Source organism: Nyctereutes procyonoides, unplaced genomic scaffold (assembly GCF_905146905.1).
Source record: "Nyctereutes procyonoides isolate TBG_1078 unplaced genomic scaffold, NYPRO_anot_genome, whole genome shotgun sequence".
Classification (NCBI taxonomy): domain Eukaryota; kingdom Metazoa; phylum Chordata; class Mammalia; order Carnivora; family Canidae; genus Nyctereutes; species Nyctereutes procyonoides.
The window spans coordinates 7,666,761-7,691,016 of NW_026575028.1; the positions used below are offsets into that span (position 1 = coordinate 7,666,761).

The window sequence follows — 24,256 nt, forward strand, 5'->3', positions numbered from 1 at the left end:
GAGAAGGCAGAAGTGAAAGATGTTTGATGGGAAACAAAAACATGACCAGCAGGCTCCGGAATTAAAGCGAAAATAAAGACAAGCAGAAGGATAAAGAAATGACATTTAAAAAAAAAAAAGAAGCTTGAAAAAAAGGTCAAGGAAACAAGTAGGTGACTTAGCTACGGGCTGTAAAAAAGGAAAGACAGACAAGAGAGAGACATCCACTCAGATGCATGACATCAATCACCATTTGAGGAGAGACAAGAGCTTCTCCAATCAGGCAGGATGATTACAACCATACGGGTTTGGCCAGTCCCAGGAGCCACCCACAAACACAGAACAACCCCCAACACACCTACACAAACACTTCATGACACCAGCCCAAACCCTAGGCTCCCTGCACCAAAGCAGAAGCCTCTAGGAAAAAAGTCTGTATTATGTCCATTTGCTATGGGAAGGGGGAGGGGGGGTGCCCCGGGTGTCACCTCCCTTCTTTTGCCCCTCCCTAGTATATCCTTCAGGGTGTGACATCCTACCCCAAGCCCCCATCATTTCCCCATTTGAAACATTCCAGCAATCTGCCTGCTAAAAGCTCTCTACATCCCAGCTGAGGAGCGCAATTCAAACTTCACAGTTGAGACACCACAGAAAACCGGTAACTGATCAGAAGCTAAAAATAATCAGATAGAGAGTAACCAGCACTCCCTCTCTCCTTTCCACAGCAGCAACCACAGGATCCTGCTAACACAGATGCCGGACTGGTCTTCAACATGCAATCCTCAACACCCACCCGAACCCCCACCCCGCCTCCAAGGGGTCCCAGCCACCTGCATTCCTCCGTGGACCCACACAAGGTAAGGTCTCCAGACCAGAGGGCTCCCTCAACTGGGAACTGCATAGCATTCCTTAAAACAGACAGTGCAGCAAGCTTGCATCTCGGTCCCAGAGCCCAGGAGGCACATGGCTTCCACCCCCTCCCACAAGAGCTCCGCAGAAGGGAACCACTCCCTTCGGATGCCCTCCACCTCAGACTCTGCACGGAGAGAGAGAAACTCAACCTTGCCTCACCAGAGTCGCTAGGGAGGGCCCAAATGCCTCCTTCCTGCCCTGGGCCCTTGGGGAAGATTTACCTGGGTGGGGTGGGGGCAGGCTGTTGTTCAAAAGTGCATCCATATCTTCCTCCTCGCTGCCCGCGGAGCAGGGGGACGGGGAGCCCAGGCCCGACGCCATCCCCTTCCGCTCCCGGCCAGGGAATTGGCCCAGCTGCTCCTGCCTGCGGCCTGGGGCCCTCTACACTGGCCCGAGTCACTGTGCGGGGGAGGGGGGGAAGAAAGAGAGAACAGTCAGTGACGCGCACTGTCCCCCTCCCCCACACCCACCCGCTCTTTCCGCCCACCACCAAAGCGGCCCCCCCAACCCCAGCCACCCTAGCAGGGCACCCGAACCACTCAGGCTGAACTTAGTTCCACACTCCTCGAGGGCAGCCCGGAAGCCGGCTCCCCAACTGGAGCCCCCAGATGAGCGGGAGCGACGCCCCCGAGGGCAAGCTGGTGCAGGCGTGGGGAGGGGGAGAAACCAGGCTGGACCAAGCAGCGTATGTCGGGGGGAAGGGGGCCCGAGTGGCCGCGGCGCGGGGGGGTCGGGGGAGGCGGCAGGCAGCGAGGCGCTCGGGGACACAAGGTCACTTGGGGGTGGGGGGGCGCCTCCCTGCGCTTGGGGAGGGGCCAGTCCCCAGACAGGGCAGCTCTCCAAAGGCTGTCCTCTGGGACAACTCAGGTTCTCCGGAGGAGCCACGGGGCCGAGGGGGCGTGGAGGCTCGGGCGCTCCAGGGGGCTGGAGGCTGGGACGCGGGGGGCGAGGGAGCGCCCACCGGGCAGGGGGCCGGGCCACGTGTCCCGGGGGGCAAGTGAGCAAAGGGCGAGGGGGCGGGCGCCGGGCATTGTGGGAGACCAAGCCCGAGGTGGGAGTCGCGGGGAGCAGGACTCGGGCCGGCTTAGGGCGGGGGTGGGGGGGGCAGGGCGCCCTGCAGGCAAGGAAAAGGAAGGGTCGGCTCCTCTGGGCAGGGGGCGGTCCGCGAGTCCCGGACATCTGAGGAAGGGGTGGATGCAGGGATGAGCCTGGGGGCTGGTCAGGCTCAGAGGGGCGTCTCTTTAGGAACCCCGCGCTCTCCTCACCCCGGAGCCGCCGCAGGTCGCGCTGGGTCCGGCCCGGTGTCACTCCCGCTCCGGCTCCTCCTCGCCGCGGCCGAAGGGGGGAAAATGGCTCCGGCTCCGGCGTCGCCTCTTAAAGGGCCCGAAACACCGGCCGGGAAATCCCACCGCACAGGCCCCGCCCCCCCACGGACAGCCCATAATAACCTCAACCAACTCCAACCCCCCCTCCACTACCGCCACCCTCCTCCTTAGGTCTCCCGGGCAACCCCCGCCCCCTCGTCGCTCCGGCAACCATTGGCCACGCCCCCTTCGAGCGCGCGCGCGCGTGTCACCCGGGCAACCACCCACCTCCGGCCATCCCATAATACACACGGACACCCCACCACCACCACCCCACACACACACACTCCATACACCTATATGCTAAGGTTGTTGACATATCATAATATTGCAGACCTTTTGCAACTAACCCTTTCCCCACCTCAGACATCCCATAATAGCCATCCTTTGCCAACTTCTTCACTCTTGGCCCTACTGCTAACATCCCATAATAACTCGTCACCTCTCTTTCCCCATGGCCATCCCATAATAAGCACCCCTCCCAGCACTTAAGCCTCACAGCCCATAATACTCATTCCCCATCCCCCACAGACATCCCATAATAACCACTCTTCATCCACCCCCAGTTTGATATCCCATAATAGTCAGAAACAACGCCCCCCCCCCCCCAGTACTACAACGGACACTTCGGCCTCCTCCCACACACATCCCGTAATAATCAGTTTCCCACTTTTATCCTGACATCCCATAATAACCAACCCCCTAGCCTGAGCTGCCCTCAGCCCCTGCAGACTAGGGTCTAGATCCTCACACCACCACCCTCAGCCTTCATACCTGCGTTCTAACTCCACAGCCCATAATAACCTCTTCTCCTCTGTCAAAGAGCTATCCTCTAATGATCGGCAGCCCTACTGTCACCCTACAGATGGACATCCAATCTCCTTTCCTCTAACGCTGGAAAGATATCCCATAATTTTACTCTCCCACCCACACCTTGATATCCCATAGTAATGTCAAGGAGCCCGAGGTCCACCAGACATACTCTAATACTCCCAGCACATCCCATAATGCTTCATCGCCAGCCACCACCCCTATACCTTTCCAGCCAGGCATCCCATAATATTCACATTCATACCTCCCCCACCTCCTCAGGCTGTCAGGTCTATTCTAACACCCAGAGCCACAAGGTTGTGAAGCAGGCTGCTACCCACACTGCCCTGTGCCCACCCCAACCTGTACATACCTTTATCCCTTTCTGGGCCAAAGCAGTATCCTGGCATAAAGCCTCTTGATGTCTAGGGCAAGCCCTACCTTCCCTCAGACCATTTCTAGACTCTCAGGAACTGCCAGTCAACCTAGGGCCCCACCCAATCCCACCCAAATCCAGTTATTCTCCAGATGCTTACCTCCAGCTCCAGCTCTTAAATATTGAGTAAGACCAGCCAAATACCAGGCTGACCAGATGAACCATTTACATAAAGTTTAATTCACCCCACAGCTTCCCCTAATCTTAATAAACTCCAATCTTTAGAAGGGAGTCTTTAGCCTACTTCTCAACATTTCAGCAGTCCTTCTCCCACCTCATCCTACCTCTCCAGGTCAGGTGGTGCAACACACCTGGGCCACTCCCATGGATGGACATCCCACCATGATGTGACATGAGGATATATATATATAATATATATGCCAAGATCCAAGACCCACTCTCCCTCGACTCACTGCTACTCATGTTCATTTAACAGATGTTGCCAGCATACCTAGTAAGGCACCAAGGTGGGCACCACAGGGAATGCAAGGACCACAGGTGCCTCCCTTCATCAAACAATGAGACAAGATAGAATGTCTGGTGTCAAGGGAACACTGCTCAGTGCTATTTCCCAATTTCCTGTTACAGAGAATAAAATAAATCCCAACTGGTCTCAGGAGAGATCAGATCCCAACAGAGGTTCTTGATAGTCCTTCTATAGGCTAGAAAGTATTCCAAAAGGATGATATAGATGGGTGGCCAAGATATCTCCTCTCTGTTCCCTACCACACTAAGGGATTTTGATTGGAAAGCAATGTCCATCTATCCAGAGTTTCTGAAATCCTATAGTATCCTATCATGTGCCTCCTTCTTGAGAGACTCTTAACACACCAGAATTGTTACCCTCATTCTTGAACACCAAATTATGCTGACCCTCAATGTCCTGGACATTTTTTTTTAAGATTTTATTTATTTATTCATGAGAGACAGAGAGAGGCAGAGACACAGGCAGAGGGAGAAGCAGGCTCCATGCAGGGAGCCCGATGTGGGACTCGATCCCGGGTCTCCAGGATCATGCCCTGCGCTGAAGGCAGATGCTCAACTGCTGAGCCACCCAGGCATCCCTGTCCTGGACATTTTTAACCTGGATTGTTTGTATCCTGAAGTCTCATACTTCCAACTGCCCACATTCTTATCTTGTTGAGGCCCCATGCTCCATCCAAAAAAACCTTTTGATGTAAAATATTCACCACAAGTCAACATTCCAGGATGCTTCCTTCATTCAATTATGCTGCAAGGTAGTCTTCCAATATGTACCCTCCACTTCCCAGACTGGGCCTATCTTGCAGTACCTTGGGGACCCAGCCCTAGAAAGTCCAAGAGCTCAATCTTAAGACGTGTTAGCCCTCAGAGAGCCTGCACCCATAAATCTGTCACTTTTCCCTCTTCCTGATCCCCAGAGAGCCAGGACCCAAATGAGAACCAATGTCCCGGCACCACTGCCTTGCTGCCCCTGACCCCTGAGGCAGAGATAATGCCTTTCTTTGTTCTCATGTGCCTTTTTCATACAAATCCAAGACCTATGGCAGTGGGACAGTTGGTAGAAAAACTGGGATGTTCTTCTAGGAGGAGCCTTCCTAATCAGAAGTGAATAGGATAGACCTCACACCATCACTGCATTGCTCTTCTAATCTCACTTTCCTAGAGAAGGGGCCTGGCCAGAGGACTCTGCCCTTGCCTAGGAACCCAGGGCTGGAGATGTAGCAAGGAGAAATAAATTCAGGAGGTAAGAACTTGCTTCAAGAAAGTTACTATCCCGGGACGCCTGGGTGGCTCAGCGTTTGGGCGCCTGCCTTTGGCTCAGGTTGAGATCCCGAGATGGTGTCCCGTCCCCGTCCCCCCCCCCCCCCCCCCCCCCCCCCCCCCTCCCCGCATTGGGCTCCCTGCAGGGAGCCTACTTCTCCCTCTGCCTAGGTCTCTGCCTCTTTCTCAGTCTGTGTCTCTCATGAATAAATAAATAAATCTTAAAAAGAAAGAAAGTTACTATCCCTTTGCTTCCAAGCAGAGCACCAGTGATGTGGATACTTCTTTTCACCAACTCCTACCTGACTTAACTGCCTAGACCACCCTTTTGCCATGTCCATGGGTGTACTGGCTGTTTCCCCCATTCTGTAAGGCTGTCATAGCCTCCCTCATTCAATTCTCATGACACCAAGATTGGGCCCCATCCATTTGTGCAAACCCTCTCCCATGATTCTCTGAGTACTAAAGATGAACCTTGTACTCTTTGCTTAGGGGAGAGGAGGCAGCTCTTTTAAGATACCATAATGTGGGTATACCTTCTTCCAACAAGATTCTCTTTTGCAAGTAGAGCTGCTGGAGATCTATTATGCCTTCCTCTCTCCCCCCTTTTCTCTCGGGGATCCAGCTTGTCTCTGGGCCTCAAATTCCCTTCTGTAATATCTCCATCTGGCCCTTAGCCTTTTCTTCTCCTATGTATACCACATTACTACAGTGATTCATAATATAAACCAGGAAGAGAGTTTTATAACTGGGTAGCCACAGCTTTGTGCCCATGGTTATAAATATGGATAGATTTTGTCCTCCACAGCCCTCTGCCCCCATCCCTGCAAGTTCTACCCACTTACCACCTTCCTCATCTTACTCCCCACCTCTCCGTGCTACCACCACAAGGAGAATGTTAGAATCCCCTCGTCTCTTCTTGAGTTCCAGAGAGGGCTAGGATTTGTGTGTTTAACTATTGCTTTTGTGGTCTTGGTGCTTCTATACTCCCCCACTCCCTATCCTGGCCCCATGCTACTCTTCCAGATAAATTACAAATAAACCACTAGCATGATTGGCCCACAGAGACTGAGGGTGGGATAATCTCCTGATTAATGCACCCAGGGGGACAGCCTCTCTAGCCGGTTACCTTAGAGTTCTGTTTCCATCCCATGATACAGAAGAACCTAGAATAACACTCAGAGTGGGTTGTCCATGGAGTTCTCAGCACATGCTCTCTCTACATCTCTGTTCTGCGTGAGCCCCAGAAACTCTGCACATAAGAGGTCTAAGGGACCAGTGTTCTCCTGCTTTGTCAGAAAAAGGGGTTTATAAAGACAACATAGGGAAGAAAAGCCAAAGTGACAATGCATTCTAATGGCTAGACAGGATGCAGGTGTGCAGGGTTTGGGGGGGGTGGTGACAGGCCAGGCATTTGTCCTTCAGGAGCCAACAGAGCCTCTGTCCTCTGGGTGTGACTGCAAGGTTGCAAAGCCCCCCTGGCCCAACCTACCTACCTGAGCTGTAGTCCCAAGTCTCAAATCCAGGAAGACAAAGTGGGGAGGAGAGTGCTTAGGTACTGTGGTCACCCAGGAGCACTACTCCCTTTGGTGTGCCACACAACCAGAACCCAGGCATTCTCACTGCCAGCCCAGTGCTGCAGGCCCTGGACTCAGCCACCCTGCAGCTGACAAGCTGCAAAGGGACCCAGGTGTCCAGGGTTCAGATTTGACCAACTCTTGCCTGCCCCAGGGGCCCCTTCAAACAGCTGTCACAGAAGAACCTCTCCAGCCAGTTACTCTTGCCAGGCCTCAGGTCTGACTCCAGGGCTCACCCCACCCTCCCCAGCTCCTTTCCCTCCCTCTTCCTTCCTTTCCTTCCTCACCACCCCCCCCCCTCCCCAGAGCTTCACCTACCCAGGACAGCCCCACCCAGCTGTGCAGGGCACATCCCATAATAATCCTTCTCTTTGCTAGCCCCCACCCCCCCCCAAAAAAGAGAGGCGGCCATCCCATAATAGCCACCCACAAGAGACATTCCGCGGTGACCGCCCCCTCCCTGCAGAGCTGCCGGGAGCAGCCATCCCATAATAGCTGGCCGCCTGTTTTACTGGTTACGGCTGTGGAGGGAGCTGGAGAGGAAATGGAGGGGAGGGGGGAGGGGAAGAGGCTCAAGGGCCCCCACTTTGTGGAGGGAGAAGGGGGAGGAGAGTGGCCCAAGGGGATTGAGAGCCAAGGGGACACAGTGCAGGTGGGAGGTGTGGTCCACTGGCCACTCCAACCATGCTTTGGGGCTTTCTCCCCATTCCCCAGGGGCCGTTTTCCCCCCCTGAGCACCCTGGAGGTGTCTGCTAGTTAGGGTGGATGCCCAGGATGGGTTGAGGTGCTCAAAGTGTGTGCGTGTCGGGGTAGGGGTGGGGGGGTGGATTTCAGGTGTTCCCCTTGGGCCGTTTGAAAGAGAAGACAGACCTTAGGGAGGATGGCAAGAGAGTAAGGGGTGGGGGGGGTGTTGGAGAGGAGCTCCTCAGGCCCTCCCCATTCTGCACCACCATCCCATAATAATCCCCCCAGCCCCACTCCCCCTCCCACACACGACATCCCATAATATCTTCTGGAGAAGCAGTCCCCGCAGTAGGTACAAAGAGCTATCCCATAATATGCTCCCCCACCCCCACTCGCCACCCCCCCAACTTGGCCCCCCCCCTCAGTCACATGCAGCCGGTGCCATCCCCCGCTGCTCCCCCCTCTGGCCACCGAAGGCCTTGCCAGCCCATAATACTCTTGCCTCTGGTCGCAGGAGGCCTCCAGCCCATAATATTCCCTTCCACCACCACCCCCCCTTCCCGCCCCGCACCCCTTCCTCCCGCCTCCAGTTGGATCCGGGCCTCACCAGCCCATAATACTCCCCAGTCTCCTAAGGCTGTTCCAGCCCATAATACTCTCCCTGTCTCCTAAGGCCTCTCCATCCCATAATACTGCCAGACGCCTGACCTGTGGGCCAAACCCCAGCCCGTTCCACACATCGAGGCTGTGTCAGCGCCGCTGGTCTCCCTCCCTTCCCTCCCTCCTCCCTCCTCGGCGCTTTCCCTCCCAGGCTCTCTCCCGCCCTCCTGCCCTAGGCCCCTCTGCCGGCCCCACCCTGTGCCTGCCTGGGCCCTCACTTCCCCTCCAGCCTCCTCTCTTGCCCTTTCTCCTTTGCTTGGTTCTTCAACCCATGCCCCCTCTCCTCTCCCTTTCAGGCACTTTTCTACCCACTCCTCTGTCTGTGGGATGGATGTTAGGCCTAGTGGGGAGACAGTGCCCCCAGAGGGCAACAGGCCGGTCACTGCCCCTGAAAGCTGTCTACTTGACCTAGCACCATGGAAACTTGCCCAGCCTGCCTTGCTCACCCATCCCCTGGCCCTGGTTCTGATTGCTGGCAGAGCTCTGTCTGCGTGAGGATTACCTTGGAGCCCTTGCTGTCTTCCAGAAACACCCCCCTTGGGCATCACGAACAGACTTTACCAACCCCGCGGTCTCCTTTACGCCTCCCCATACTTGTGTTGAAAAGAGAGCTCCCCCTTATGGGATTTCTCTCAGGTGTCTTTCACAGGTGATCTCATTGACCTCACAGCAGCCCAACAAGTAAATACTATGATCCCCATTTCACAGAGCAGAAAACAGAGGTTCAGAGAGTTGAAGTAACTTTGCTAAAGTCACATTTTCAAGAAGTGACAGGGCTGCAATTACTACTGGCCCAGGTTGGTTCTGAGAGCCTTGGGATTCCCCAAAGCCCAAGGGAGAAACTTCACTTTTTGGTGCTACCTCCTCTGGAAGGGATATAGCATGGTGAGAGCTACCCAGCCTCCCTCCATCTCCAGGGCCTCCTGAAGGAATGAAGAAGGCAGGCCAGTGGTGTGAGAAAATTAACCTCCCCCTCCCCACTTCCTCCATGGGACCCCTGGTGGCAACCCTTTGGTTCAGGGCTAAGAAAGAAGCATCCCTGTCCCTCTGGGACCCCTTATCTTGACCCTGGTTCTCCTAAATTTGTTTAATTTCAAGACCAATTATTGTTTATCTTCTCCCAGCTACTCTCACCATGTGGAGGGACCATTCTGCAGAGGAAGCAGACTCTGAGGAGACCTAGGGGAAGGTCTCCTCTTTGGCTTAGTTGGTGAACAAGCAAGAGGGCTGCCTTCCAGATGCTGGGTACCTCCTGGCTAAGGGTGGGGAGTCATGGTCAACTCCACCAAGGCTGAGCCATCCTGCCCTGATATGCCACCACCTAGCTATTCCCTTCTAAGGCCTCAGTGGGGTGTGTTTCGGGGCTCAACACACTGGAACGGTGAACAAGCCCAGTTCTCTCCAGGGGCACCGGTGCTCTGTGCGGGAACCTGGGGCAGGTGTGCCGAAGGGTCAATGGGTTAGTAGCATGGAGGAAGTAGTAGGAAGAGGGAGCGGAGAGGTACAGCAGATTCAGGGTGAGAGACATAGTTGAGAGAGGTGGCCTGTGTGAGGAGGATAAAGGAAGCCAGGAGAAAGGTGGATGGAACGGAGCCAGGATGAGAAGGTGGGAAGCCTCAGGAAGGAAAAGATACGGTAGCATGTCCTGCAAAGAATGGGAGTTTGGGAACCAAATAGATACCATGCCTCTTCCTGTTTGTGTGACTTTCAGACCCCAGCTTCTCTTGGGTGCTTCATTTGGAAAATGGGGATAATGATCATCCCTAACTCATTGGCTTGTTATAATAACCAATCACTAAATAATATAATCAATAGTAATAAGCACCACATTGAGATCCTGGTATAGGGAGTATTTTCAAAACTTGTTTTTTTTTTTAATTTTATTTATTTATGATAGTCACACAGAGAGAGAGAGAGAGAGGCAGAGACATAGGCAGAGGGAGAAGCAGGCTCCATGCACCGGGAGCCCGATGTGGGATTCGATCCTGGGTCTCCAGGATCGCGCCCTGGGCCAAAGGCAGGCGCCAAACCGCTGCGCCACCCAGGGATCCCTCAAAACTTGTTAAACGCTCTTCTTCCTCCATCTAGGATGCTCTCATTTCCCCCATTTGGATTTTCCTAAAACTGCAAATGCAGCCTCTCCAGGATGCTGGGTTAGGCCTCTGGACTTCCACCCCCCCCCCACCATCTTGCATCTGTCTTACTGTGCATCTGGTAATTGGAGAGTCCTGTGAAAATGGCAGTGGCTGGCTACAGGTGTCCTTAGACTTCCACACCTTGTTACTCGTAAAGTTCTTCTGTTCATGCCTCCTCTGCCTGCCACATCTCCCGAATCTATTCCTGCCTCTCTATTCTCGTGATCAGAACTCTTTGGATATACTGAGTGCAGGCCAACAGCCCACCAGAGCTTAAACACCAGAGATTTCACACTGGAGATGACCCATTTCCATCCACCTCCACAGGCCATGGTCACACCTCTCCTTGGCAATTTTAACAGCACCCCAAACAGTCTTCCTTTCCCCCTTCCTTTCCTCACTTCCCTACAGCTGATGCCACATGGTATGTCAGAGTGAGCAGAGCCTCACTCAGAAACCTTTAGGAGCTTCCCAATGCCCACTAAATTAACTTCCACCACCTTACTCTGCCTTCTTGCATCCTGTCTTGAGTGGTAATTGTTGACTTGTTCTGTGGTCCCCGACGAGACAGTAAACTACTCCACACCAAAACTCAACAGTTCATCATTCAACAAAATATTTATTAAGTGCTTCTTTTGTGCGAGGCGCTGTTCTAGATGCTGGAGATACAACAGAGAACCAAGCAAACAGAAATCCCCCCCCCCCGCCCCCAGGGACCTTACATTCTACCTGAGGGGAAGGGGCGGAGGAACAGACAAGAAACTAAAAACTATAAAAATAAATAGTTATATAGTATGTTACTTTCTATGTGAGTTTTTATTACTCTGGAATTTGTTCAGATACCAGAATATAAAAATACTCAAGTAATTTTTAAAAACTGTACACAGTTCAGTTCAGTTTGGATAGGGCAAAGTTCTGAGACTTTGAACTACTACTACCTTTTATGCTCTCGGGGCATGCGTCTTGAACCCTAAGGATGAAGCAAGATGGAGCAGGTGCTAACCATCAGGCCTCTAGGAGAGCCACAGGGGGGCCTGGCCCAGGGCTCTATCTTCCCACCAGATGGTGTAAGGCTCTACTTGAAAGCTATCACGGAGGAATCTGGGTCAGTTCCCCGCTTTGGCCACCAGGGGTCATTTTACCCCTGTAAATCACCATCTGGAGCATTCTCTTGAAGACACAAAAGGCTTACTCCAAACTAAAATACATAGTCACACAGGGGAAGACCCTGACAGTCTCTCTCTCTCTCTCTCTCTCTCTCTCTCTCTCTCTCTCTCTCTCTCTCTCTCTGACACACACACACACACACACACGCACACACACACATCATAGAAAGACCTAGAGACAGAAACAGAAATGCATACAGGACATACGCATGGCAGCAACTTCCTCACTTATGCAGAGCCTAAAGATGCCAACTCTGCAACCCCTCCCAGCCCTACTTGGTAAAGAGGGAAGAAGGAAACAGTAGGTGGTCCATTAACCAGTCTTCCATTTCCTTGCCTCCAGCTTGCTCAGAACCAGACAGCCTATTCCTGTCCTCCCATTGCACTTATTTCCCTGGAAACTTCTTTCCTGGCTGTGGCAACAGTTCCCTTTTCTCTCTGCAGGAAGAGAAGCCCACCCCTCCTCTGAGTGTGTGTGTGTGTGTGTGTGTGTGTGTGTGTGTGTGTGTGACTACTTCACCGCACCTCAGAGCTGCCCCCAGCACCAGGAAACCCAAGGTAGCACTACACTGAAGGTGCAGCTCCTACTTCTCCCCCTGCAAACCCTTAAAACTTTGGGACTCTGTTAGCACTTAATTTATGGAGTATTGCCCCTTCCGGCAGTAATAAGCAACAATGTATATGTATGCCCTGGGAAGAAGTTACACATGAACTCTAATACTGACTCTTTGAGGAAGTCCACAAGGTCAAGGTTATTTTCAGAATACTACTACTCCCACCATGTTGTTTGTCCTGTGCAGTCTCCTTGCTTACGGTGTTTTCTAGAAGCTTCATGAAGTGTGATGACATTATTGCTCTCACAGCTAATGGAGTGTGTTGCTTGTGTGTTTCTGTTGCTAAAACTTACGAGTTTTAATTTCTATTATGGTATCAAAAGCATAAGCAAAAACTTTTTGGAATCCTCGATTTTTAAGAGTTGTAAAAGGGTCAGGAACAGAGTCTGAGAATTGCTACTTTAGTACAAAGAATTTTCTCCTTAATTCTAGATGAAGCTGCAGAGGCAGAGAGAGAGAATTTAGGACCTAGAATGGAGGAGGTCCCAAAAGCGGGGTGGGGTGGAAGGAGAAAGGATACCTAGAAAGGGCTAAAGGGACCAGAATCTTGGGAGGGGGGAACAGCCTCTAACTCACAGTTTTGTCCTGTCCCCAAACACCCCATGCTAGGTATCAGGTCTAAATTGTTACAAGTCACTAACCAAGAATGAAACCAATTCTGTCTGCATCCAGTAAACTCATGCCTCAGTGCTGGGCAGGGGAAGGCCAGGTGGAAATGAGAGTGGGTGGCATCCGAGGCGCGAAGACTGCCGTGGTTGGTCTAAATTCAGGACACTCATTTTCTGCTCCAACTACTAGCTCTCCACAGTGTTTCATGCCCACACCGAGGGCATGTCATCCGGTCCTAGCCGGCCGCTGCACTGGGAAAGCTCACAGCAACTCTTCTTCGGGGCTGGGGAAGGGGTCTGCCCCGGCTCACCTCACCGTCACCACCAAAGTAAAGGCATTTCTACCGTCACTCTTCCCTGTGCCCCTGGATCCCCACACTTGGTTCTCTTGTGTAGTTATGGGCAGCAGTGGCCACCCGGAAGTCCAAGTGCCCAATCCGCTTCCCTCATGTACACACCCTGCGAGTGTGCGTGTGCGTGGGAGGTGGGGGTGACCGAGCGGCAGCACGTTGGGCACTTCAGAGGGCCGAGTCCTCCCGGCGCTGGGTCAAGGGCGTCCCCCGGGGGGAGGACCCGGGAGGCTCTCGGCTGGCGGGAGCCGGCCCCGCGATGCAGGTGGTCTCGGTGAGCCGTTCGGCCAGCGCCCCCTGCGCCCCGTTGGTGGCCAAGGTCCTGGCACGGTGCCAAGTGCCCAGGCCGCGCAGGGTGTTGCGGAAACCCTCGGCGCTGAAGTAGTACACCAGCGGGTCCAGCACGCAGTTGGCGCTGGCCAGCAGCACCATCACCATGAGCACCTGGCGCACCCGGTCGCAGGCCTCGCTGCCGGCCGCCACCAGGTTGCCCCGCAGCAGCCCGTAGACGGCCAGCGTGGCGTTGTAGGGCACGAAGCACAGCAGGAAGATGACGAGGTTGGCCAGCAGGAGGCGCACGGTCTTCCGCCGCCGCCGGCTCCGCGTGGCGTCGGGCCGCGCCAGGGTCCAGAAGACCCGGCCCGACGAGTAGAGCATGGCCGCGAGCGGCAGCAGGAAGCCCAGCGCCTCGGCCAGCAGCACGAGCGGCAGCAGCCCGCCCTTCCACAGCTTGTCGCCGAAGCTCTCGAAGCACAGTCGCGCCCGGCCGCCGTCGTAGCTGCAGGGCGAGGGCCGGTGCACCAGGACGGTGGGCACGGCGAACACCAGGATGAGCGCCCACACGCCCAGGCACAGCAGCCGCGCCACGCGGGGCCGCCGCAGGTGGCGCAGCCGCAGCGGGTGCACGATGGCCGCGTAGCGGTCCACGTTAATGAGGGTCAGGAAGATGCAGCTGCCGTACATGTTGGTCTGGAAGACGGCGCCGGCCGTCTGACACAGGAGGTCGGAGAAGGGCCAGTGGTGCAGGGCGTAGTAGGAGATGCGCACGGGCAGCGAGAGCGTGAAGAGCAGGTCGCTGGCCGCCAGGTTGCACATGTACACGCTGACCACGGAGTGCACGCGCAGTGCGCGCAGGAAGACCCAGAGGGCCAGCGCGTTGAGGGGGAGCCCCGCGGCCAGCACCAGGCTGTAGGCCACCAAGTGCAGGCGGTGGGTGACCCGGTAGTCGGGGCATGGGAGGACGGAGCTGTTGGCGGAGGCGGTCAGCATGGTACCGGAGCGTGATGAGGAGCTGGGCCCGGGGCATCAGCGGGCACGCCGGGACCCCGGCCTGGTGTCAGTCTCCGGGGCGAGGCCCGGAGGCTGCGCAGAGCCCATCGCGGAGCAAGCAGCGCCTGGGAGTGTGGGCTATGGCTGTAGGGCTGCAGGGGGCACGGCCGTTAGCGTTAGCGCCGGGGTGCTCTGGGTCACCGCTTCCTCAGCCGCGGGGACCTGGAAGAGGAAGGCAAGCCAAAGTCAAGGTGATGCAAGGAAAGGGTAGAAGCCTCAAATGTTTATCTAGCTAACCTGGCTGCCCTCTCCTTTCATATATTTGTTTAGTTATTCATTCATTCATTCTTGAGAGGCAGAGACATAGGCAGAGGGAAGCAGGCTTCCCGTGGGGACCCCGATGCAGGACTCGATCCCAGGATCAACCCTTGGATCCCAGGATCATGCCCGGGGCCGAAGGCAGACACTCAACCACAGAGCCACCCAGGTGTCCCCCGGCTAGCCTCTTGAGTCTTTTCTCAGCCTCAGAAACACCCCCCTCCCCCTTCCATGCGGCCAGAATAGCTTTCTGCGGTGAGGCTAGATAGGGTAGTGTTAGAGGTCCAGGCTTTGGAGTCCGACTGCCTGGGTTTATTTTTTTAGTTTTAAAGATTTTATTTATTTATTCATGGGGGCGGGGCAGAGAAACAGGCAGAGGGAGAAGCAGGCTCCATGCAGGGAGCCCGATGTGGGACTCCATCCCGGGTCTCCAGGATCAGGACCTGAGTGGAAGGCAGATGCTCAGCCGCTGAGCCACCCAGGGATCCCCAACTGCCTGGGTTTAAATCCTGGTTCTGCCAACTTGCTTACCTTTGTCCCCAGAAAAGTGACTTAATCTCTCTGAACCCCATTTTCCTTACCTGGGGAAAAAGGTGGTCTTGTGTATATGTATGTGGGGGGGGGGTGTCTCCTACTTCATGAGGCTGTTAAACTAGGTATGTGTAAAATGCACAAGTTGCTGCTAATACATAATATGTCTCTGTTTCTTTCTTCTACAGATGTTTACTGAACTTTTTAGAAGCTTTTAGAAGGTTCTGGGCATGTTCACAGCCCTGAACAAAAAACAAAGGGCTTGCCCCCATCTACTTTACTCCCATTGAAGGGAAACCTATAATAAAATGCAAGTAAATAGGTGTTGTGTCAGATGGTGAGAAATATGATGGAGTACCTCCCCTGGAACTCCCCAGTTCTGCTGGCTCCCCATTATCTAGAGAATAAAGTTCAAACTCCCTAGTACAGTACAAAATCCAAGCCTCATTCATCACATCCACCATTGCTCCTGTGTGGGCTGGGTTTATGGTCAGAACAACCCAGGTTCAGCTCGATTGCTTGACCACTCTCCCCATTTCTTCATCTGTAAAATGGGGAGAATAACATAATGGGCTCTCATAGGCTGATCGATCACATACCAGCACAGTCCTGCCAGGCAGGGGAAGGTGCTGTGGGTTGAGCATTTCCATGTGCTCTCCTGGAGGATCTACCTAGGGAGCTTCCCAGCTGGGGTGCTGTGATGGAGAGAGACAGTAGTTTTTTAGTGAGGGCTCAGAGGGGACCCGAAGTCCAGAGAGTGTGGCAGTGAGGCAAGAAAGTACCAAGGGCACTGCCAAGGCCACAGGGAGAGCAGCCCACGGCAGCCACAGTGCTCAGGCAGCAGCTTCTCTCAGGCAGGATATGGCTAGGTGAAAGGGCCCGAGGACAGGACATGGTCTCAGGATCCCACCCTCCTTAATGCCCTAATGCCACAGAAGCTACTCTGCCATCTTAACCCCCAAAGTCCATCTTGTGTGTAAAATATACACAACTTCATATTTACCATTTTAACCATCTTTAAATATACAATTCAGTGACATTAAGTACACTCACAATGTTGTATGACCATCACTACTATTTCCAGACTTTTTTTCATCCCAAACAACTCTATACCCATTAAACACTAACTGCCCATTCCCTCCCCACACTCCCTCCAGCTCCTGGTAATGTCGATTCTACTTTCTGTCTCCAGGAATTTGCCTATTCTATTTGAATTAGTATTTTCATTTTCTTTGGGTAGATACCCAGTAGTGCAATTACTCGATCATATGCTGATTCTATTTTTAATTACTTGAGGAACCTTCATACTGCTTTCCACAGTCGTAGCACCAATTTACATTCCCACCAAAAGTCCACGAGGGTTCTATTTCTCCACATTCTTGCCAGTACTTGTTATTTCTTGTCTCTGTTGGGGGAAGGGCAGAGGGAGAGAGAGAATCTTAAGTAGGCTCCACGCCCAGCAGGGATCCAACATGGAGCTCTATCCCGCAACCCTGAGATCATGACCTGATCTGAAATCGAGTCAGATGCTCAACAGACTGAACCACCCAGGTGCCTCTCTCATTGTGATTTTTCAGTTGCATTTCCCTGATGATTAGTGATGTTGAGCATCCTTTCATGGGTCTGTTGGCCATCCGGATGTCTTCTTTGGAGAAACGTCTATTCAGGTCTTCTGCCCATTTTTAAAATAAGATTATTTGTGTTTTTTTCGGTGTTGAGTTGTGTAAGTTGAATTTACCTATCCCAGAAATCTCGTATGAGTGGAATTATATAATATCTGTCCTGTTGTGTCTGGTTTATTTCACTTAACATAAAGTTGTCAATATTCATCCATGTTTTAGTATGTATCAGAACTGCAATCTTTTTTATAGCTGAATAATATATATTTTTATATTTTTTGTTTATCTATTTATCTGTCGATGGTTACTTGGGTTCTTCCACCTTTTGGCTATTGTGAATAATGCTGTGAACATGGGGTCCACATGCCATCTGAGGGAGCAAAGTCATCCAGAGGCCTTGAGCAATTATCCCAAGATACTGGATTTATTCCTTTTAAAAGGAATAAATCTTTTTTTAAGACTTAATTTTGTAAAAAATATTTATTTATTTTAGAGAGTACACACACAAGCACAAATGGGGGGGGGCAAAATTCACAAGCAGACTCCCCGCTGAGTAGGGAGTCCAACTCCAGCTTGTTTGCAAGGCTTGATCCGAGGACCCATGAAATCATGACCTGAACCAAAATCATGAGCCAGACACTTAACTGACTGAGCCACCCAGACATCCTTTAAGATGTTTTTTTTTTTAAAGATTTTATTTATTTCAGAGAGAGAGCATGAAAGAGAGAGAGAGAGAGAGAGAGAGAGAGAGAGAGAGAGAATGAGCGGGGGAAGGGCAGAGGGAGAAGCAGACTCCCACTGAGTAGGGAGCCTGATACCGGGCTCTATCCCAGGACCCTGGGATCATGACCTGAGCCGAAGCCAGATGCTTAACTGCTTAACCAATTGAGCCACCCAGGTGCCCCAAGATTTAAAAAAAATTTTTTTAAAGGTTTTATTTATTTGAGAGAGAGAAAGCATGAGCGGGTGAGGGAGGGGCAGAGGGAGAAGCAGAGCCCCCCACTGAGCAGGGATCCCAACAGGGGTACTGGATCCCAGGACCCTGAGATCATGACATGAACTAAAGGCAGACACTTAACTGGCTGAGCCACCCAGGCACCCCAAGATTTTATTTTTAAGTAACCTCTACACCCAATGAGGAGCTTGAACTCATAATCCTGAGATCAAGAGTCACACTTTCCACTGACACCCAGCCAGGCACCCCAGAACTGCTTAAATTCTTACATGCAACCAGGCTGTAAATATGACTCTTAAGAAATTTTCTTGTGGGTTTTCTGTTCATTTATTCTCCCTCCAACCATGACTACCAGCAGTTTAAAACTTGTACGAGGTAAAAAAAAAAAAAAAAAAAAAACTTGTACGAGGTTTAGTAGGTCAGTTAAAGGAAATAAACATTTCCTCTGCAAAACACCAATTTCAACAACGAAAATCAGACTAAGTGGGGCTGAAACACGCCAAAAAGCAAAAAAACCCAGACTCTTGCCCTGATGCATGCCCCCAGCTCCCATGTTGCTTTGCTCCAGTCACACCAAACTAATAATTTTGCACCAATCTTATGTTCTCAGGACTCTGCTTTTTTGCACGTGCGGGGCCAGCTCTTCAACCTGGAATGCCCTGCCTCCTCTCATTCTCCAACTGGCAAAGTCAATCATTTCTTAGGACTCTGTGAAGCCTTGCCTTCCTCCCTCCCTTCCCGCAGGACAGATGTCGTTTCCTTTCCGGGGGATTCCACTTTGTACACAGGTTTACCATAGGTGTTCCACCTCTACTGTAATTGTCCTTTCTTAGTCTGCCCCTCCTGTTAGACTGTGAGCTCTTAGAGGGAAGGGCTGTTGGACTGTGACTTAGTCATCTTTGTCTCCCCAGCCACTGCCTCAATAAATGTGGAGTGAAAAATACTAGTGATCATTTATGACCATTCAGTGCATGTCCCAGGGGTTTGTGTTTTTTTTTTTTTTAAGGTTTTATTTACTTACTCATGAGAGACACAGAGAGAGACAGAGACATAGACAGAGGGAGAAGCCTGCTCCCTGTGGGGAGCCCAGATTCAGGATTCATCCCTGGGATCACGCCCTGAGCCAAAGGCAACCACTGAGCAACCCAGACGTCAGTCCCAGGGTATTTTATACGCATAGTCTTTAATCCTTCCAACAGCCCTTTGAGGGAGGTGTCTTCCCTCATTTTTACAGGAAAGGAAACAGAAATTCTAGAGCTCAGTCAGTATTCAGACTTGAGATTCAAACCCAGCTCCAAGCTGCCCTTGGGGAGCTGGTCAGATATGAGGATGCATGCTGCACAGAGCACCTGCCCATAAGGAGTCTGTGCCCACAGAAAAACTAGGTTACTTCCTTATTTGCCCAGATGAAATATACTTTTTTAACAGCCCACTTTTTCTCAAACTTCAAACACTGGTAACACAGACTCAACTCACTTTCACACACACACAAAACAGGAGTGTTCCTCCTTATGATGTCCTCTTACCTACTTAAGTGCTTACTTCGCTGCTTTGAACTCAGGTTGTTTTATGTATGTTTATTTGCTTCCATCAACCCCAGCTAGATGGTAAGGCTGTGAGGTGGGGCCCCATCTTCCATTGCCTTATTTCCAAGCACACACACACTTCAGTAGCCCTCGTGACATTCATTGACCGCCTGGAAGAAAATCTGTCCCTTTCCCCCATGTTCATCCATCCTGTAATCTTGCTATAATATCTCTTGTATCAGTCCACCACCTGCTTCTTATCTCACTCCTGACTATCTTGTCCACATGTATCATTCACTTAGTAAAAGACTATGGCCCCTAAAAGGCCTGTTTGGAAACAGCTTGCATTAAAATTTCAAAAAAACAGTTTACACTATAATTACAATAACACTTTATCGTTCTTAACCACTACCTAAAGAATCAACTGCTTCTTACAACCAGGGGGCACGTAAAGACAATGAATGAGTGAATATTTATTTTCCAAGAATCTCAAGTATCTCTGTCAACAAAGTTACAGCACTAAAGAAACCAAAAACGTATTAGGTGAGCTGCTACTTATAGGTAAAGTTAAGAAACCTTTAGTAAAGCATGATGGTGATGCATTTGTTACTGGATCCCAAAATGGAGAAGCCCTTTTTGTCAAAAAGTCATCCCTTTCTGACAGATACACACACAATGGCCCAAGCTGGGTGTTGAGAGCTGCCAGGCCCCTGCCCTGGTCCCCACCCCATCTGCCTGCTTCCCTGGGGCTCCTGTCAGTGGAGCTGAATGGGCACAGTGCCAGGCCAGATGGCAAAGATGGGGAAAACTGCCAAAAAGGAGGCAAACAGGAAATGGAAGGAGGGCACTAGCTTGGGGGGGGGGCAGTGAGGGGGAGGGACAGCCCAGGATCTCTGCCCAGTCCTGCCTTGAGAAAGAGGTCAGGTTGTAGAAAAGATGTTGGAAGAAAGAAACAGCAGCTGTCCCAGAAAAGAACCAACACCAGGGCTTCGTTTCACCAGAGAGGAGGGACATGGAGGTCCCATAATCTTTTTTTTTTAGGTCCCCATAATCTTAGCAGCCTCCACCCCCATGTTTGTGGTAATGAGCACGCCACTACACACACATGCACGTGCAAAGACACACAGAGGTGTAGGTACACTGAGAGAAGTGCACACAAGATCCCTGGTAACGTACAATCACTATACATACACACCCACCAACGCACAAGTATGTGCACGCATGGAGGTGCGGACAGCTAAGGCCAGAGGAGGAAGAGAAGGCACAGCCCTTGCCTTAGGGACAATATTCTTGCACAGACAGAGTCATGCAGCCTCAGGAGCACATAGCCATACGGAGGGGTCGCACAAACACTCGGGGGCAAAGGAAGCACCCTGCTTATGGGGACAGCCCTGGGGACTGCCCACTTCACACCGCCCGAACCACCACCACCACTCACACACAGAGCAGGGGGGACATCATTTTCCTTTCTTGCCTCGAGTCTCTTCCAGCTTTCCATGCTCACATCCGAGGCCCGGGTTCCTGACAGACTCAGGGCCTATCGGACCTGTCCCATTGCCCTCTGAGCTGGGCTGGGCACTGCTCTTTGCTGAGATAAGCCAGAGGGGCAGAGCTATTTTCTGCCAGGCAGGAAGTGAAAACTGAGTAAAAATGAGCAGGAGGCTAGGTCGTGGCCATCCCTCCCTGTCCTCCACACAACCTCCCCATGATATCTACCCTTCTGGCAGCTGACCAGCAGTGCAGAGGGCTGGAGAGAAAGGAATAGGTGATTCAGGAGAATGGTGGGGGCAGTGAGGGGATAGAAATAACTTTTGTCCACCCTCCTCCTGTCTGTCACACTCTCCATGAACACAACTATCCCCCCTCCACCGGCCGCTCTCGTGCGTCAACCAAATGCCTTGCTCTGTCTCCTCTCTTTAGTAATTCATATTCTCCAGGAGTTTGAAAAGGAGGAATCTCAGATTTCATCCTCCTTGCCCCAGAAAATCTGTTCTAGAACAGCCCCAAACTTCATTTTAGATTCTGGAGGCCACAGCTGAGAGTCATGGCCAGTCAGCATGTCCCACACTTACACAGTATGGATTCTTTTTTTTTTAATTTTTATTTATTTATGATAGTCACAGAGAGAGAGAGAGAGAGAGAGAGAGAGAGGCAGAGACACAGGCAGAGGGAGAAGCAGGCTCCATGCACCGGGAGCCCGACGTGGGACTCGATCCCGGGTCTCCAGGATCGCGCCCTGGGTCAAAGGCAGGCGCCAAACCGCTGTGCCACCCAGGGATCCCCACGGTATGGATTCTAACCACCACATTAGCTGAGCCCACTTCTGCTGCTGTGCGTGGGTGGCCGTGGGAGGATACACCCTTGACCCCCAGACAGGCTTAATTTTCAATTATACCTCTTAATACGTGTATGTTCAGACTCCCCAAACAGATCCAAACTAGGCTGGAGCGTCCAGCGGAAGCTTAACGAAGTCTGAAGGCTTTGTGAAAAGCTCTTAGAGCTGCTCTGAGGACATGGATGAACCCACTCATTGGAGGGGTCTCCGCATGGAGATAGTACAATGTCACCATGGTGAGTGGATGGCCTCTTCCTAAGGGGGCCACAGTCTTCCCAAGGAGAGGAGCATCTGACACAGGCCCCTGGGGGGTGTTGTGTCCTAACTCCCTGTCCCTCTTCCTGTCCCAAGCTTGCTCTGCTTCTCCAGCCAGAATTCCTGCTCCAGCCTTTTTCCACCTTTCCCCACCTCAGCCTGTCTCTTCTTTCATTTCCAGTATCATCCTCAGCCATGTCTTCTCCCTCCCTGGGTATTCTGATCTCATCTCTCCCATTTTTTCCCCCAGGCAAAAGCAGAAAGTAAAGGTGGCCTACAGCTCAGTGATTTGTTTCCCCTGTGTGTGGATGTTACCTTGCATCACCTGCCCATGTCCCTCCACCCTGCTTTCAAGAGCTTGAAAAACAGGAAATAAAGTCACAATCCAGAGAAGTCGCTTGGGCTGGACCAGCCCTCTGCTGCAGCCCTGTACTCTGCGTAGTCTGTGTGCCTCTTACCCTTGCTTTGGGGCCTGGATGGGTCCTGCCCCCGCAGAGAAGCCCGGAGGCTTTTGGCCTCTTTGACCTTGCTCTGAACTCGGGCAGCACTTCTTGCACACCCCTGGCTTCACCCTCACCCTTTCTGCTGCCTCCTTTCTTGTGGGCCTGGGCACACAAGGGGTCTGTGCTGCTGGGGTATACTCTGGGGGCAGTAGGCTGTGGAAGGCCAAGAACATCAGCCAGACAAGGAGCTGGGCCTTAGGGTCTCTGAATGGCCAGGAGGTAAGGCTTATGGGTACAGGCAAGTTCCTATTTTTCCCTCACTCCTTGCCTCCATCTCCCTCTGGGGCTACAATTTTCTTACCCTAAAAGAAGCTGGAGATACAGCCTGGTGGGAGTTCCCCTTCTTGTCACAGGGGCGACCCTAAACATAAGGGATGGGTAGGCAGCTGCCCTTAGTATTGTGATCTAAAGTTATCATAAGGCCTTGCTGACCTTCAAATATTTCCCCCACCTGCACTCAATATCGGAAATTTCATCCCCTTCATGCCACTCATGAGCCACATTCTATCAGAGTTATAGGGACATTAGAGACCATCTCGTCTAATATCCTATAGAAGATGAATGCACTGGGTTTAAGCAGTATTTCTCAAAGACCCGATTAAAATACATCTTGGTTAGCTGGGAAGGATAACCGGAAGAACACATCTGTGCCACTAAACTCATTCGTGGAGTTTAATCAGGTTAGTTCATTGTCATCTAGCAGAGGGTTTGGCCTGGGGGAGAGGGTGAGTGGGTCCAGGATTAAGTTTTATCTGAGAGTGGGAAAAGAGACACCATCCCCACAGAGCCCTCCTAAGTGGCTGTAGGAAGCCTAGGGTTCAGCATAACAGTGGGAGCCCAAGGGGTGAAGGGGAAGACACATCTCCCCAAGGTGGTCCAGTGTGGGGGCTTTGGGCTTCAGAGGGGCACTCCTGGGTGTGCCAAGTGTGGTGCCTCCCCTGGCTGGGTCTGAAAAGGTCTGTCTGCCAGAGGCAGCCCCTTACAGTTTTTTTCCCCCTAAGATTTATGAAAGAGAGAGAGAGAGCACACATGAGTGGGGGAGGGGCAGAGGGAGAGAAACAAGCAGACCCCCAGCTGAGCAGGGAGCCCAGTGTGGGACTCATCCCAGGACTTGAGATCATGACCCAAGCCAAAGGCAGACGCTTAACCGCTTAACCGACTGAGCCACCCAGGCACCTCCCACCCCCCCCCTTTAGCTTTTTACTCTATTCAAAAAGATTTTCCAGGGCCCATGGCCCTCCTCATCTCCATCGCCACCCACAGACCCATTCTAAAAGAAGGCCACTGCCTCTTATGCCCCCTGCAAGGTCCAACCCCACCTGTGACAGCCCCATACCTGTGTTCTCTGTGGCTTCCGCTGCCTGCTCTGGGCTGGGCTAGGCTGGTAGGACCTGCTCCTGAGGTGGGTGGAGACACACTCTCCTGGCAGATCTCAGCGTGTCCCAGCTCCCTGCACTCACCCAACCCCACATAGGGCAGGGAGAGAGAGGAAGCAGTGCCCTCAGTGGCCTTCACCGCTGGCTAGGGAAGAAACCCCAGCAGAGAATGGCACTTAATCCAGCCCCAACTCTTGCCTACTAATGCCTGCTCCCACCCATGGCTCACACACTCCCCAGCTTCCGGGAAGTTCAACTGACACACCCACTCACCGATGCTAGATGACTAACCCACCCACCTCTAGCTGTACTATACCAGTTCCCCCTGGGTGTCTCTCTTTGGGTTCCAGCAGGTGGTTTCATTCCTGCCACTCATAGCCCCATGCCACACCCTGTCCAGAGCCGTTCCTCCTTGCTTCTGTCTGGCTCCCCTAGGCTGTGGGCTCTAGGGAACGGGGGACTTAGATGGTAGCCCCTCTGGCTGAGCCCATCACCTCCTGCCTCAACAAGGCTAGGTGTATCATGCCCAAT

General features: G+C 52.4%; 2 protein-coding genes and 1 long non-coding RNA gene across 14 annotated transcripts in view; 1 reads left to right on the forward strand and 2 right to left on the reverse strand.

The window, feature by feature from the left end:
• CHD4 (chromodomain helicase DNA binding protein 4) overlaps positions 1-2,277 on the reverse strand; it is a 29,315-nt gene extending 27,038 nt beyond the window's left edge. For 5 of the 7 annotated variants that reach the window (XM_055315351.1, XM_055315353.1, XM_055315350.1 and 2 more), the window contains exons 1-2: positions 2,157-2,277; positions 1,113-1,290 (exon numbers count right to left, since the gene is read on the reverse strand). In XM_055315351.1, the coding sequence (XP_055171326.1) occupies positions 1,113-1,212 (100 nt within the window). In that variant the 5' untranslated portion in view covers positions 1,213-1,290; positions 2,157-2,277. The remainder of the gene's footprint in view (positions 1-1,112; positions 1,291-2,156) is intronic. The other 2 variants (XM_055315352.1, XM_055315349.1) reach the window with 1 other exon arrangement.
• LOC129503352 (uncharacterized) lies at positions 1-18,659 on the forward strand. The gene is made up of 3 exons (XR_008663163.1): positions 1-410; positions 705-836; positions 18,341-18,659. It is a non-coding gene; the product is annotated as an uncharacterized LOC129503352 (long non-coding RNA).
• Positions 10,393-23,931, reverse strand: LPAR5 (lysophosphatidic acid receptor 5). 6 transcript variants are annotated; one of them, XM_055315357.1, is made up of 4 exons: positions 23,686-23,931; positions 16,448-16,561; positions 15,756-15,851; positions 10,393-14,529 (listed from the first exon to the last, which is right to left on the reverse strand). In XM_055315357.1, exon 4 carries the CDS (start codon positions 14,305-14,307, stop codon positions 13,207-13,209), a length of 1,101 nt encoding a protein of 366 aa, XP_055171332.1. In that variant the 5' UTR covers positions 14,308-14,529; positions 15,756-15,851; positions 16,448-16,561; positions 23,686-23,931; the 3' UTR covers positions 10,393-13,206. The 6 variants fall into 6 exon arrangements, with proteins under 6 accessions (XP_055171332.1, XP_055171335.1, XP_055171333.1 ...); XM_055315360.1 differs by lacking the exon at positions 16,448-16,561; XM_055315358.1 differs by lacking the exon at positions 23,686-23,931 and having other exon boundaries at positions 16,457-17,017.
• Positions 23,932-24,256: the final 325 nt, after the last annotated feature.